The sequence below is a fragment of the Simochromis diagramma genome, unplaced genomic scaffold (assembly GCF_900408965.1).
Source record: "Simochromis diagramma unplaced genomic scaffold, fSimDia1.1 OVJJ01000361.1, whole genome shotgun sequence".
NCBI classification, from domain to species: Eukaryota; Metazoa; Chordata; class Actinopteri; order Cichliformes; family Cichlidae; genus Simochromis; species Simochromis diagramma.
In genome coordinates this window covers 5,266,370-5,278,816 of record NW_024386860.1, presented here as the reverse complement: position 1 = coordinate 5,278,816, position 12,447 = coordinate 5,266,370, and the positions used below count along the sequence as shown (strand labels likewise).

Sequence of the window (12,447 nt, the reverse complement as noted above, 5' to 3'; positions counted from 1 at the left end):
GAAAAAAAAAAACACGCTTCTGTTGTTGAGGCCAGGAGGGTATGTCTGTGTGATCCAGATTTGGTGAAAAACAATGTGTCTTTACCAGGATTATAGAGGAGACTGCTTTTCCCAGTACTTAAATGAGCGTCTTTAGCTTACCTCATTTAGGTCTCAGCCTTTATTGTGCAGAGCTGCACTGTTGTTTCCTTTTCTGTTTACAAAATCTGAATCAGCTAGAGGTTACGGGTTCAGTGTTTTACTGTCAAGATCATTTCGCAGCATGAATGAACACTTGGTAGATTTCAGAGGCAGGTGGAGTTTCAGGCAATGCATTCCTTCTAAACCAGCCAACTATGGCATAAAGCTTTGGTGGATCTGACCTTGGAACAAATTAGAATCACTTCATTTCACTTCATTACTTAAATCACGCTTCTGTTATTGTGTATATATTTATTTATATTTCTTCATACATTCTTATATAGTTCTATATTGTGTTTTTTGTTGTACAGTTATTTTATTTTCAACTTTAATTTATATATTTTATCTTATTCTCCCAGTTAAATTTACCCTTCATTCTAATTTGTGTTGTACAGTTATTTCATTTTTAACCTTAATTTATATTTTATTCCTTCCTAGTTAAATTTACCCTTTTTAATTTTTCATATTTATTTCCTATCTTATTCATAGCCTTTTCCTTTTTTGTTTTCTTTAGGTCACGAGCAGTTGTCCAAGCATTTCACTACATATCGTACTGTGTATGACTGTGTACGTGACAAATAAAATTTGAATTTGAATTTGAATTTGAATATCTAAACCGCTTAGGTATGGTAAACATCAATAATAGGGTCATAAATGACCACTCTGTCATGTTAGTCATTAAAATATCTTGGTTGCTTAAGGGTTAGTAATAATAGTAATATGACTTCCAGCTGCTCTTGTGTCTGCATTACTCTGTTGTTTCACTGAGGAGTGCACCAATCCTTTTTTGTACATGACCTGCACTAAATTACAGTAGATGTCACTTCTTATGCTTCTGATACCGAGGCTTCTGTAATGCATTGTGACACTAACACATTTTTGTAAAATACGGTTTTGGAGCCTTTAAAATGATTATTACTATACTGGTTTTCTGTAACATTGTGTAACTTTTGGTTCCTTGTGAAAAATTGTGAAACATTTTTACAGTGTCACTTACAACTTTAGCAAAAGCAGCTTTCTCATGATGACAAAAGATGTTTTATTCCTTCTCAATGCTTTCTCGATGCCGCTGCAAGTGCATGTTAAAGAGATCTTCAGTGAGCTGTAGTTTATAGGGATCTTTTACATTTCAAAGTGGCACACACATTGACTATAATGTACAGTAATGTATAGTGTGTGTTCCAGTGAAGTGAGACAGTAAGTTCTGTTAGAATAAAACAGACTAAGTTACAGTGGAATACTGTGACCTCATATCTCAATAACCTGTTTTCCTAACAGTGATAAGTACTCCAATTTGTGGAACTCAAGCCATTTTAGTGTTTGGTTGTGGAGCTAAAGAGCAGACAGTGAATCTGCTGAAGAGCCTTTTAAAAGTCATACCAGTGTGCAGTGTTTAAATAATGTAACGTATTATTCACCTAATGTATAGTAAGACTCAGAATTCATTACAGCACAGATTTCATACGAAAATGTAGATTTATTTGTCTGTAAAATTGCACAGCTCCACTGTTTATGACTCATGAACTCTACTGTTAAAACATAATACTAATTAAAAGATTTCATTTCTGACAAGTAGTGCGAACTTCTAATTTTATTTCTACTTTAATGGATTTGTTGCATTGCTGGCGCTGGGTAAGATGTGACGAGACGTCAGGTTACAATAAATAGGTGATAAAATGTCTTAGTAAGTTATTGTGGCACCACAAGATACCAGACCAGCTTCTATGTCTCAGAGATTCGACTGAAGGGATGGAGGATAATTTTTTCAAAGATATTTCCTCATTTTTACTGCTTTGATGGAGAATACTGTCCAACATGTCAGTCCAAAAAATTCCAAATTGATGTTTAAATGGGTGAAAACTGGTGAGTGTGATTGTCAAAGCTCACAGTGCTGTGAAAAAGTGTTTCCCTCTTCTTCGGTTCTTAGTTTTTTGCACATTTGTCAGACTTGCGTGTTTTAGATCATTAAAAATGTTTTAATACTAGCCAAAGACAACCCAAGTAAATACAATATTTCATTTATTAAGGGGAAAAAAGCTATCCAAACCTACCTTGCCTTGTGGGAAAAAGAAAGTAATTGCCCTCTAAAGCCAATAACTAGTTGTGCCACCTGTGGCAGCAAGAACTGCAATCAAGTGTTTGCAATAACTGGCACTGACTCATTCACATCGCTGTGGTGGAATTTTGGCCCACTGTTGTTTGCCAAATTGTTTTAATTCAGCCACCTTGGAAAGTTTTGCAGCAGGTCATACCAAAGCATCTCAATCATATTTAAATCCAGACTTTAAATAGGCCACTCCAAAACTTTTTTTAGAGGTGGACTTACTGGTGTGTTTCAGATCATTGCCCTGCTCCATAACCCAAGTAAGCCTCATAGCACAAACTTATGGCCAGCATTTTTTGCTTCAGGATTTTTTGGTAGAATTCATGATGCCAGTAATTACAGCAAGTTGTCCAGGTCCTGAGCCAGAAGACAAGACAGCAGTCAGGTTTGCAGTAGGAGTGACAGATGGGTTCAGAGTGTGGGTGGGATTATTTCAAGTGTTGGGCTGATGTTGAAGGTAAGAAGAGAGAGTGATATGGAGGCCTGTGGCGACCCCTAAGGAAGAAGTAAAAAAAAAAAAGCAGTTTAAGACTGAAGTTAAAGGTTTCATCTTCACTTGAACTACAAAATAAAACGTTGACACTTTGGGACTCAGCATGTCCTTAGCAGATAAATTAACTCTGATGGGAAAAGAATAAAAAACAAGCGAAAACGGACACCGGAGCGTCTCTTCTTTCTCACTCACCGGAAACAAGGCATTCATCAACTTCCTGTGTCACGGAGCTCCAGGGAGACGGAGCAAAAAAAGCGGGCATACCGAAGTCTTAATTGTTTTCTCTAGCTTCGAAATATTTGAAAGCGCATATATTTGTCTTGTAAAGCCGAACAACTGGCTCTCGTGGATCATTAACTCCCCGGATCCGCTTTGGGCTCCGAAAAGAAGCTCATTCATTCGGCGTTGGTAGCTAGCTAGGAGCCACGGGCCCACTATTCTTCTGGACTTTGCTACAAGCTAGTTAGCTAACGTTAGCAGGCTAACCCATGCGAACACGTTTTCTTTATCAATGATTCTGCTGTTACGTTGTAAACAAATACTTTGCCGCTAATATATGTTCTAGTTAAACATTTTCGACAAATCTGTCGTTAGGTAAGCTACTAGTCGAGGCTAACTTTCCGGAGCTGCATCTGCAAGACACTTGTTTTTAAAAGTGTTGTTCACTTTGTTGCTAGCTTAAGCTAGCCACCGCCAACTGAGCAACGCAATCTCCGAAAGCGTAGCAGGCTTCAGCAGAGAGATGTCGGACTTCGACGAATTCGAAAGACAGTTATCTGAAAACAAACAAGGTAAATCACTTTTTCTTTTTGCATCAGCATTTAGAAACGCCAATGGTGCCTTTGTTTGTACAGGCCGCCATCAGTGTATCCTACTGTGGCCATGTCTATTTACTGGAACAGTATTAAGCAAATTACTAGCCCACAGTTTTACGGGAATATTGCTCGTCATTTTATTCTGTTTGATGAGCATTTTTCCGACTTTTCTGTACGTTTACCGGTAGCCAAATACAAACTAAATAAAAGTTACTGTTTCTTTAAAGCATTGTAAGTTTATATCATGAGTCAAGACCAGCTGACTGAATAATTGGTGCAGCTAGCATTCATTCTTTGCATCTGTTGCGTGCACTGAACGTTTCTAATCCAGATTACTATTACTACTAGATTATTGCCTCTAATTTTCGACACACAACCAGTAACTGTACCAGTTAAAAAAAAAAAAACTTATCCGACACAGACTGTTTTCAAGGTAGATTTGTATAGATACACGCACACTATGAGCTGCATCCGTGTAGTGGATGGGGTTTATTAAATTCTACGAGCTGTTATTCACGTTATTAATCTATAAAAGCTGTGGTCTTGTTTTTAAAATGCTACCATAACCAGTATTTATTTATAAAATGCTAACGTAACCACTTTAGCATTGCCTTATAATTTCAAATATCCTGCTGTATAGCACTACAAGGCTTATGGTCTTATGTCTATGTAAAGTTTATTTGGTTTATTTTACCAATCTGTAAATTAAGCTATGTGTACACCCATACGGTACACAGGACTAATGTTGTGTGGTCTCCATAGGGCTTCAGAAATACCTTGTGGCCTATGGACATGGGCTTTTTGTTCAACCATAGACAGGGAGCAGTGGATCTTTTTGGGTCCTGTAGGTTGTGAGTGGATATTCTGTATCCAGCTTGTCTGAATGGATCCTACAAATACTTTCAAATTGTTATGATGCAGTTTTGAAGCTGTGTTAATGCTTTGAGCCATTCCTCATGGCCCTTGCAGTTTTTTTTCTCTTTTTTCCTTTTTGCAGTGTGGTGAAAATGCTATCTAGGAGTGCAAGGCAGTGGGAACGAGGTGTAGTTGGATGTGGATTGTACATTTCAATTAAACATCCACAAGATGATCAGTGTTAAAAGTGTCACCTCTCACTGGTTTTAATGCTGCGGCTAATTGGTGTATATCCCCAGCTAGCTATGTATCCCATTTATGTGCAGTCATGCAAGTTATTAAACACTTAATATTTAATTCCTACAGCTGAAAGGGACAAAGAGAACCGCCACCACCGTCGGTCCTCGTCCCGCAGTCGCAGCAGAGAGAGGAAGAGGAGGAGCAGAGACAGGGACAGACGCAGCAGAGACCGCCGTGGAGACAGTAAGGAGCGGAGACACAGACGCAGGTTAGTACCACATCTGGGCCAACAAGCAGTCAAAGCTACTGTGTTGCGTCAAGAATCGCCCCACTATACTGGAATGTAGTGTACATTGTATAGTCATCACACTGGCCGAAAATAAAGCATCTGCAAAGAATAGATCAGATTATATTAACCTCTGGACACCTTCCTAGTACAATGATGAAAGCTACTTTACATGTAAGAAGCTCAGCTTGTGAGTCCAAGTAAACTTGGATCTCACAAACATGTAAACACTAAATTTTTGAAGTTTTAAATTGCCCTATATATATATGCAATACAAATGTGTTGAAACACCAGCTTGTCTAAACACCCTCGACTTTGCACTGACATCCAGCCAGTTTCGTGCCGCACAGTAGGTGGCTGCAAATTCCAAACTCAAGCACATGCGCACAAAAAACTGACACTATAAAAATTTGTTATGTTTGCAAAATGCAGCCCTCTCCTTCCTGGTTTTTGCTGTCATCTGTTCTTTTTCTTTTGTTTGTTTTTTCTGTGTCTTAATGGCATATTGTGTTGCTGTTCAGGACAACAAATGCACTTAAACACATTAATCAGAACTAAAAACTAGCTTAGGCAATGAGCTTCTGCCACTTCCTGTCGACTGTGGAACTCATCATGCAGAATATCAAGAGTCAAAACTGGTTTTTAAAGAGAATTTCAGGTCCGTCCAAGATTAAAACACAAAAAGTGCTATTAATAAAACTCCAGAAAGAATCTTTTCTGAAACGTAGATTATTTGCATATTCACTCTGAAGTTGCATAATATCGGGTGTCTCTGAAATGTGCTCCCACTTTTTCTCGTGACAAGCCTGATCTGCAGTCTTTGATCAAATCTCGTTAAGCTTCTCGCTGTGGGAAAATTGTCCGTTCTTCTAAGAACATCATCTTTGATACCAAAGAGACAAAAGCTTGCCTGTTGACGGGGTAACACATAACCGTATGTGTTTATGCTCACGATTAGCCAGTCTTTCCTTCACTTTCACCTTTGGATTGCATTTATATACAATAACTTTTCATTTGAAGTCACACATCTCCTTTGTGACTGCTTCATTATGTTCACTCTCTTGCGGACTTCTGCAAAGTTTTCCAGTTTCCTGCTTCTTATTGGCTGTGAATGTGACCTCTTTGCTTGACTGCTGCTTGACTCTTTTCTTTCTCGGTACCAGTATAAAACACGTTACTTGCAGATATGCAGTGTGAGTAGTTAAAAAGATGTAATATCTGGCTCCTCAATTTTTAACGATGTAATTTATGCTTTCATTGCCTCCATTAATAGTTTGAATTCGTGCCAGCTGTGAGGCTCACTTAGTGACTGACTTGTATTCAAAATGGAAGCTCTAATTTTGTCAAGTGGAAATGTTGGTTAATGTGTTTATTATTTGAGAGAAATGTGAAACCCTTCCGATGTCATTTCAGCTCACCATCCAGCTTCCCCCAGGACAATGCTGGAAGGTAATACAGCAAACTAACACAAAGCTGGTTTGTGCATTACTGCAGCAACTGGATTTTAATTATCTTCTTAGATTCTGTCTACCGTTTAGTATGTAAATAACTGCCTGGATGAGGGTTGTCTATCCCTTTTATCATCTTTAACATGAGTTTTACAGTGTTGTGATTGAAATGTAGTCTGTTTTGTTCATTTCTGAAATCAAACCATCGTTTCCTGTAGTAGTCCAGTGTGAGCTAATGAGAGATATGTTACATCATGATTGTGTGTTCCTCAAACAGCCGTTCTCCCCACCGTGAGAAGAAGAAGAAGGTGAAGAAGTACTGGGATGTCCCTCCACCTGGTTTTGAACACATCACTCCCATGCAGTACAAAGCCATGCAAGGTAACCATCCATTTTCCTTCTCGGCTCATCTATTTATATGTTTACTACAATATTTGATTCTGCCTTACTTGAATGAAAGACACCTTTAAAGTGGATCTATTATGCTCTTCCTTATTTTCCCATCATATTTTAAACATGGTCAGTGTGTGTAAAATTACTCGTTTTCACCCTTAACAGAAACATAGTAGAACTAAGGGGCTATACCAAGACCCAGCTTAAGATGAAAAATGATTAATGGAGTCCAAAAATGCAAAATATGAAGAATAGAAATGAGCATAATAGTTCCACGTTTATGTGCGTATTAATCTGCCACATGGCTTTATTGAAACAACAGAATGAGGTTGTTAAATATTTCCTGTCTTCACGCTCCAGCTGCAGGCCAGATCCCAGCTACAGCCCTCCTGCCGACCATGACTCCAGATGGCCTGGCTGTTACTCCAACCCCAGTACCTGTAGTGGGTAGCCAGATGACCCGACAGGCTCGTCGGCTCTATGTGGGCAACATCCCCTTTGGTATCACAGAGGTGAGTAACAGGACAGCATTTGACTTTGGCTCCTGCCCTATAAACATCCTGCAGTAATTTATACTTGTGTTTGGTCGTTATTGTGCAAATTAACACAATCTATTATTTTTTCCCCCTCCCTTATGTTTAGGAGTCAATGATGGACTTCTTTAATGCCCAGATGCGTTTGGGTGGTCTTACTCAGGCCCCCGGCAATCCCGTTCTTGCAGTACAGATCAATCAGGATAAGAACTTTGCCTTCCTTGAGGTGAGTCAATTTTCCCATGAACACTGATTGTTCTCTCTTGGTATAATCCTAAAACCTTATTAAAATACGCAGTTTTGAAGTCAGCCACCTTTTGTCTTGTGTAGTTCCGTTCTGTGGATGAAACAACACAGGCAATGGCCTTTGATGGCATCATCTTTCAAGGCCAGAGTCTTAAGATTCGCCGTCCCCACGATTACCAGCCCCTGCCCGGCATGAGCGAGAACCCCAGTGTCTATGTGCCTGGTATACAGACAATTAATGGTTTTTAACTCTAATTACTTCTGGCACAATTCTCAGCAAATTGTAATCTGTGTGAACTCAATTTCTCCATTAATGTTTCTGTCTGTTGCTGCTCCTGCAGGTGTGGTGTCCACAGTAGTCCCAGACTCTGCTCACAAGCTCTTCATTGGTGGCTTGCCTAACTACCTGAATGATGACCAGGTCAGTGTTTGTGCCTTAAACAGCTCATATTTTCTTATAAGTGCAGTACAGCTTGTTCAGTATCAATTGTTCTGCACAATACACTTACACACTCACCTTGCAAAACGGCCCAAACAACACTACATTGCATTCTGTTATACTTTGAGTCCTGTATTTCTCACATGACTAAAGATTAAAGAACCCCAGAGTGTACTCTGTTCTTTCTTGTGCTTTTCTGAAAAAAAAAAAAAAAGTGCATATAATTTCCACTAGTATTGAAACATAGAGACACTATACATACTGTTGGAAGAAGCGAAAGAGAAGGAGCATTGTGTTATTCTTTTTATGTTTGCTGTCATGTTACCCAGTAACACACCTTGAACAGTGGTGTCATGTTGGGAATGTCTGGTGTTCATGAGACCTGTTGGAAACCATTGGAAATGCCTTGCAGTGACCTTTATTCATCATGTGTGCTAGGTGAAAGAGCTGTTGACGTCATTTGGCCCTCTGAAGGCTTTTAACCTGGTGAAGGACAGCGCCACAGGCCTATCCAAAGGATATGCCTTTTGTGAATATGTTGATGTCAACCTTAATGACCAGGTAACCAGTCCAACAGAATATACAATGCCATCTCTGTAGTATGTGTTTTTGAAGGCATTGTTTTCAACGTTGTTATGTCATTATAGGCTATTGCTGGACTGAACGGCATGCAGCTGGGAGACAAGAAACTTCTGGTGCAAAGAGCCAGTGTGGGATCGAAGAACGCAACTCTGGTAAGTGTCCAGGAGCTGGACAGATGACAGCGGGTGGTGGGAGGATCGATGCTCTTTTAGAGAGTGTAAAATGCATAAAGATTGTTTGGCCACTCTTCTCCAGCAATTCATGAAGTTACTCTTAAATTTAACCATTTTACAAGTGCACATCTAAATGTAGTACATTTTTAGTTGCCTCCCCCTGCTTTTATTATTATTTTATAATTATTATTTTATAATAAAAGCAGGAAAAATGCATGTAGCAGCACTTTCCTTATCACTGCCTGAACTAATCTCTGTGTAGTACATCCATTCGGATTCAATTGGATACGGTACAATAATAATAAAATATGAAACAGATCGTATTTATTACTAATCGGCTATGGCCGATGAAATACTGCTGACTGAAGCTCTGCATGAAATCAGTTAAAACGTGTTCACCCGAAAACACATTTTCTCAAAATTTATGAACCAGCAGCCGACACTACCTAGGGTCAAAGCTGCAACCACACTTACGAAAACGGTGATTGGAGACCAAACTGAGTTTAAGCTGGACTGAGATTGTTTGGTAACAGGGTTGCCTGGTGGGTGGCAGTGGCCAGTAGTTTTTTTGTTTTTGTTTTTTTTTTTTTTTTTTAAGCTGTGAAAATGGATGTAAAGAATATTAAATTGTTGGCTTTATACAGTTTACTGTAAAATGTAGAGAAAGCTGTGCTATAAAATGCCTCATCTAACCTTTGTGTGTCTCCTTCCAGTCGAGTATAAACCAGACTCCAGTGACGCTGCAGGTGCCAGGTCTGAACAGCTCCGTGACTCAGATGGGCGGTCTGCCCACGGAGGTGTTGTGCCTGATGAACATGGTGGCCCCTGAAGAGCTGTTGGATGATGAAGAGTACGAGGAGATTGTGGAGGACGTCAGGGATGAGTGCAGCAAGTACGGCCAAGTTAAAAGCATTGAGATACCTCGACCTGTCGATGGCCTGGAAGTGCCTGGAACCGGCAAGGTAGGAGCCGTTTACATTTGACTTGTGGTAAACAATGCTGTGAGATGTTACAAGCCCTCACTGCTTTTTTTTATCTTTTTAAAAAATTTTCAGATCTTTGTGGAGTTCACATCAGTTTTTGACTCCCAGAAGGCCATGCAGGGGCTGACAGGCAGGAAGTTTGCCAACAGGGTGGTGGTGACCAAATACTGCGATCCAGACGCCTATCACCGCCGGGATTTCTGGTAGAGGACGCATGATGAGAAGAGGGGAATGGGGAGGGTGTGCACTGCCAGTTTCCAAATCAGCCCCCAAAGTGATTTTTTTTTTTTTTTTTTTTTTTTTTTTTTTTTGTGTGTGTGTGTGTAGCGCAACGTTGCAGGTCGATCTGGGAGTATTATTTGTTTGGCAGTGGTGATATCCAGATTATCATTGGAGATCTTCACGAAATATTAAGCAGTTAAGACAGAATTGGAAATAGAGGAGGAGGAGAATTTGTGGGGTTTGTTTTCAGTACATAATAAAAGGGGGCTAGGTTTGGTTGCTAGTGGTGTAGCTGGGTGGGTGGGCAAGTTAAAGATTTTTGAGAAAAAAAAGTGTGTAATATTAGGTCCAGGGGTTGGGCGAACATTTTTTATACTTTGTGAGACAGGGATGTCATTTCTGGGTGGGGGGGGGGGGGTGCCACACTTTAAGGTTTGTATTTAAATGGAGTTAGCCTGTTTTAAGTACATTAGGAAGGAGCCGCGGTAGGGAACTTACTGGAAGATTCTGGTTGGGGGTGGGGGGGTAAAAAACAACAACATTGTGACAGGGAGGTTTTGGGGAGATGGAGAGGAAGATGGGAGGGCATTTTCATTTGACCATCCAGTGTAGATACACAGTAGCTGTAACATCCACTTCAGCTTTTCTGTCATCATTAGAAAGGCAAAAGAACACTCTTATTATTTTTTTTTTCCTCCACCCCCTGTCTGGACTCTGTCCTTTCCTTATGTTCCTTATGTTCATTTTCATCAGACTGCTGCCCCCCACCCCCCACCCTTCAGGATGATCTCTAGAAAATCTGTTGTCTGATTGGACTCTATCTGAATGTCAACTGTAATTGTTCTGATACTGTGTGTAGCTTCACTGATTTCAGCTGTAATATCACCCTGCATTCAGTCCCTTAGAATAACACAAACTGCAAAAAAAAGAGAATTTGTTTTTTTTTAATTATGCGCTTTCTTGTTTTTGTTCTAATTTTTGCAACTTTTGTCACGTCCATCTTTTGTGAACAGCATTTTAAAGGTGAGATTGTTTCGTCTCAGCAGTTCAGCCCTGATTTAGTTTAAGAGACAATAAAGACAGATTGGGAGGGGATTTCATGGGGGGATATATATTTCTTCCTTACCAACAAGCCTTAATGTTATTACATGTCAATTTGCTATTGAAAGAAATATGGCTTACCCCTCTACCAATGATGTCTATATATTCATGTATGTTACTGTCTTGTCCTTCAGCCAGCTCACATTTTTCCTTGTTTCCCAGCAGATTTGGGATGTAAGATGTGTTGGACCCAGTTGTTTGTTTGTGCAGCGTCTCACCTCTGACAAGACCAAATAAACACGAGACTAATACCCACGACTCATGTTGTACTGCAGAGTGAAACTAAAATCACAAAATGCCGGATTTGTCTTTCAAAAAATTAAAATCGGAGTTAAAAGTAAAACTAATACTACAATCTCCTTCAGAAATTTGGGGGCTTTGAGGAGATTATTTAGGGAAAACAAATAAAGTAACCTGATTTTTAAATTTTAGTGTTCACTGTTAGTCATTTTTCTGCTGTTGAACTATTTGGTAATTTCACTAAATCTGAGATCAGCTGTTGGGTTGATAGAAAACAGTCCCTGTGTACGTAGACACAATCTGCTTATCGCTCATCTCCCTCATCTTCTGCCCTGTATCCTCTGAGGACCACATGTTCAAACTGTATGGGCTTGAGACTGCTTTCATTTGATCCTTTGGTTTGCTTTACAGCGCTGAAAGAGAGACTGTGTCAGTGATAACACTTTAGAGATGTTACTCCTTACTTTCTGAAAATCTGCTCTTCTTTTTTTTTTTTTTTTTTAATTGTCTTTTAGTTTCTTTTTCTCTGGAAAAAAATGTGATTTCTTAAATGATTTAAAACCTAAAAGCCACATATAGTTTATAAAAGCAGAAGCAGTCTTTCATTTGTCCAGTTTGTTTTCAAATGTTGATTAAAACATGAATTTACATGACTGCTTTTCTTCCCTTTGTGCTTCCTTTTCCTGTGCACGCCCACATCCATTCACTACACCATAGCACAGTTAATAATGGAGATGGAGTAGACTGGAGCTACAGTCAGCTTCACTGACCTGATAGCATAATTAATCAAACTGTGTAGTTATTGGTAATGTCCAAATGATGGTGCTATTTCACAGTCACTAGACTGACTTTTTATGTAAGAGTAGCATAAACATTGGTCACACACAGGGGCCAGACCCCCTTTTTACCTTCACAACTGCCTCAGTTCTTCATGGCATAAATTCAACAAGATGCTTGAAGCATTCTTCAGAGATTTTGATTCATACTGACCTGATAGTTGCTTTCAAGCAGCCAGTTTGAGATGATTTGAGCTTTGTGACATGGTGTGTCAACCTGCTGGAAGAAGTCATCAAAAGTGAATAGATATAAAGAGATGGACAACAATATTTTGGGA

At 39.5% G+C, this 12,447-nt stretch overlaps 1 protein-coding gene across 2 annotated transcripts; it reads left to right on the top strand.

The window, feature by feature from the left end:
* Positions 1-2,974: 2,974 nt before the first annotated feature.
* u2af2a (U2 small nuclear RNA auxiliary factor 2a) lies at positions 2,975-11,986 on the top strand. 2 transcript variants are annotated; one of them, XM_040029963.1, is made up of 12 exons: positions 2,975-3,568; positions 4,814-4,955; positions 6,387-6,422; positions 6,699-6,802; positions 7,175-7,326; positions 7,457-7,573; positions 7,678-7,834; positions 7,935-8,014; positions 8,471-8,593; positions 8,680-8,766; positions 9,501-9,749; positions 9,843-11,986. In XM_040029963.1, exons 1-12 carry the CDS (start codon positions 3,520-3,522, stop codon positions 9,975-9,977), a joined length of 1,431 nt encoding a protein of 476 aa, XP_039885897.1. In that variant the 5' UTR covers positions 2,975-3,519; the 3' UTR covers positions 9,978-11,986. The 2 variants fall into 2 exon arrangements, with proteins under 2 accessions (XP_039885897.1, XP_039885898.1); XM_040029964.1 differs by having other exon boundaries at positions 2,976-3,568; positions 7,678-7,816; positions 9,843-9,977.
* The last annotated feature ends 461 nt before the right edge of the window (positions 11,987-12,447 follow it).

What these genes read in the sequence shown, in the direction of transcription:
- u2af2a (XM_040029963.1), top strand. Translation starts at nt 3,520, where the DNA reads ATGTCGGACTTCGACGAATTCGAAAGACAGTTATCTGAAAACAAACAA. An exon ending in CCCCAGGACAATGCTGGAAG is followed by an intron (nt 6,423 to 6,698) that starts GTAATACAGCAA and finishes TTCCTCAAACAG; the next exon opens with CCGTTCTCCCCACCGTGAGA. An exon ending in AGAACTTTGCCTTCCTTGAG is followed by an intron (nt 7,574 to 7,677) that starts GTGAGTCAATTT and finishes TGTCTTGTGTAG; the next exon opens with TTCCGTTCTGTGGATGAAAC.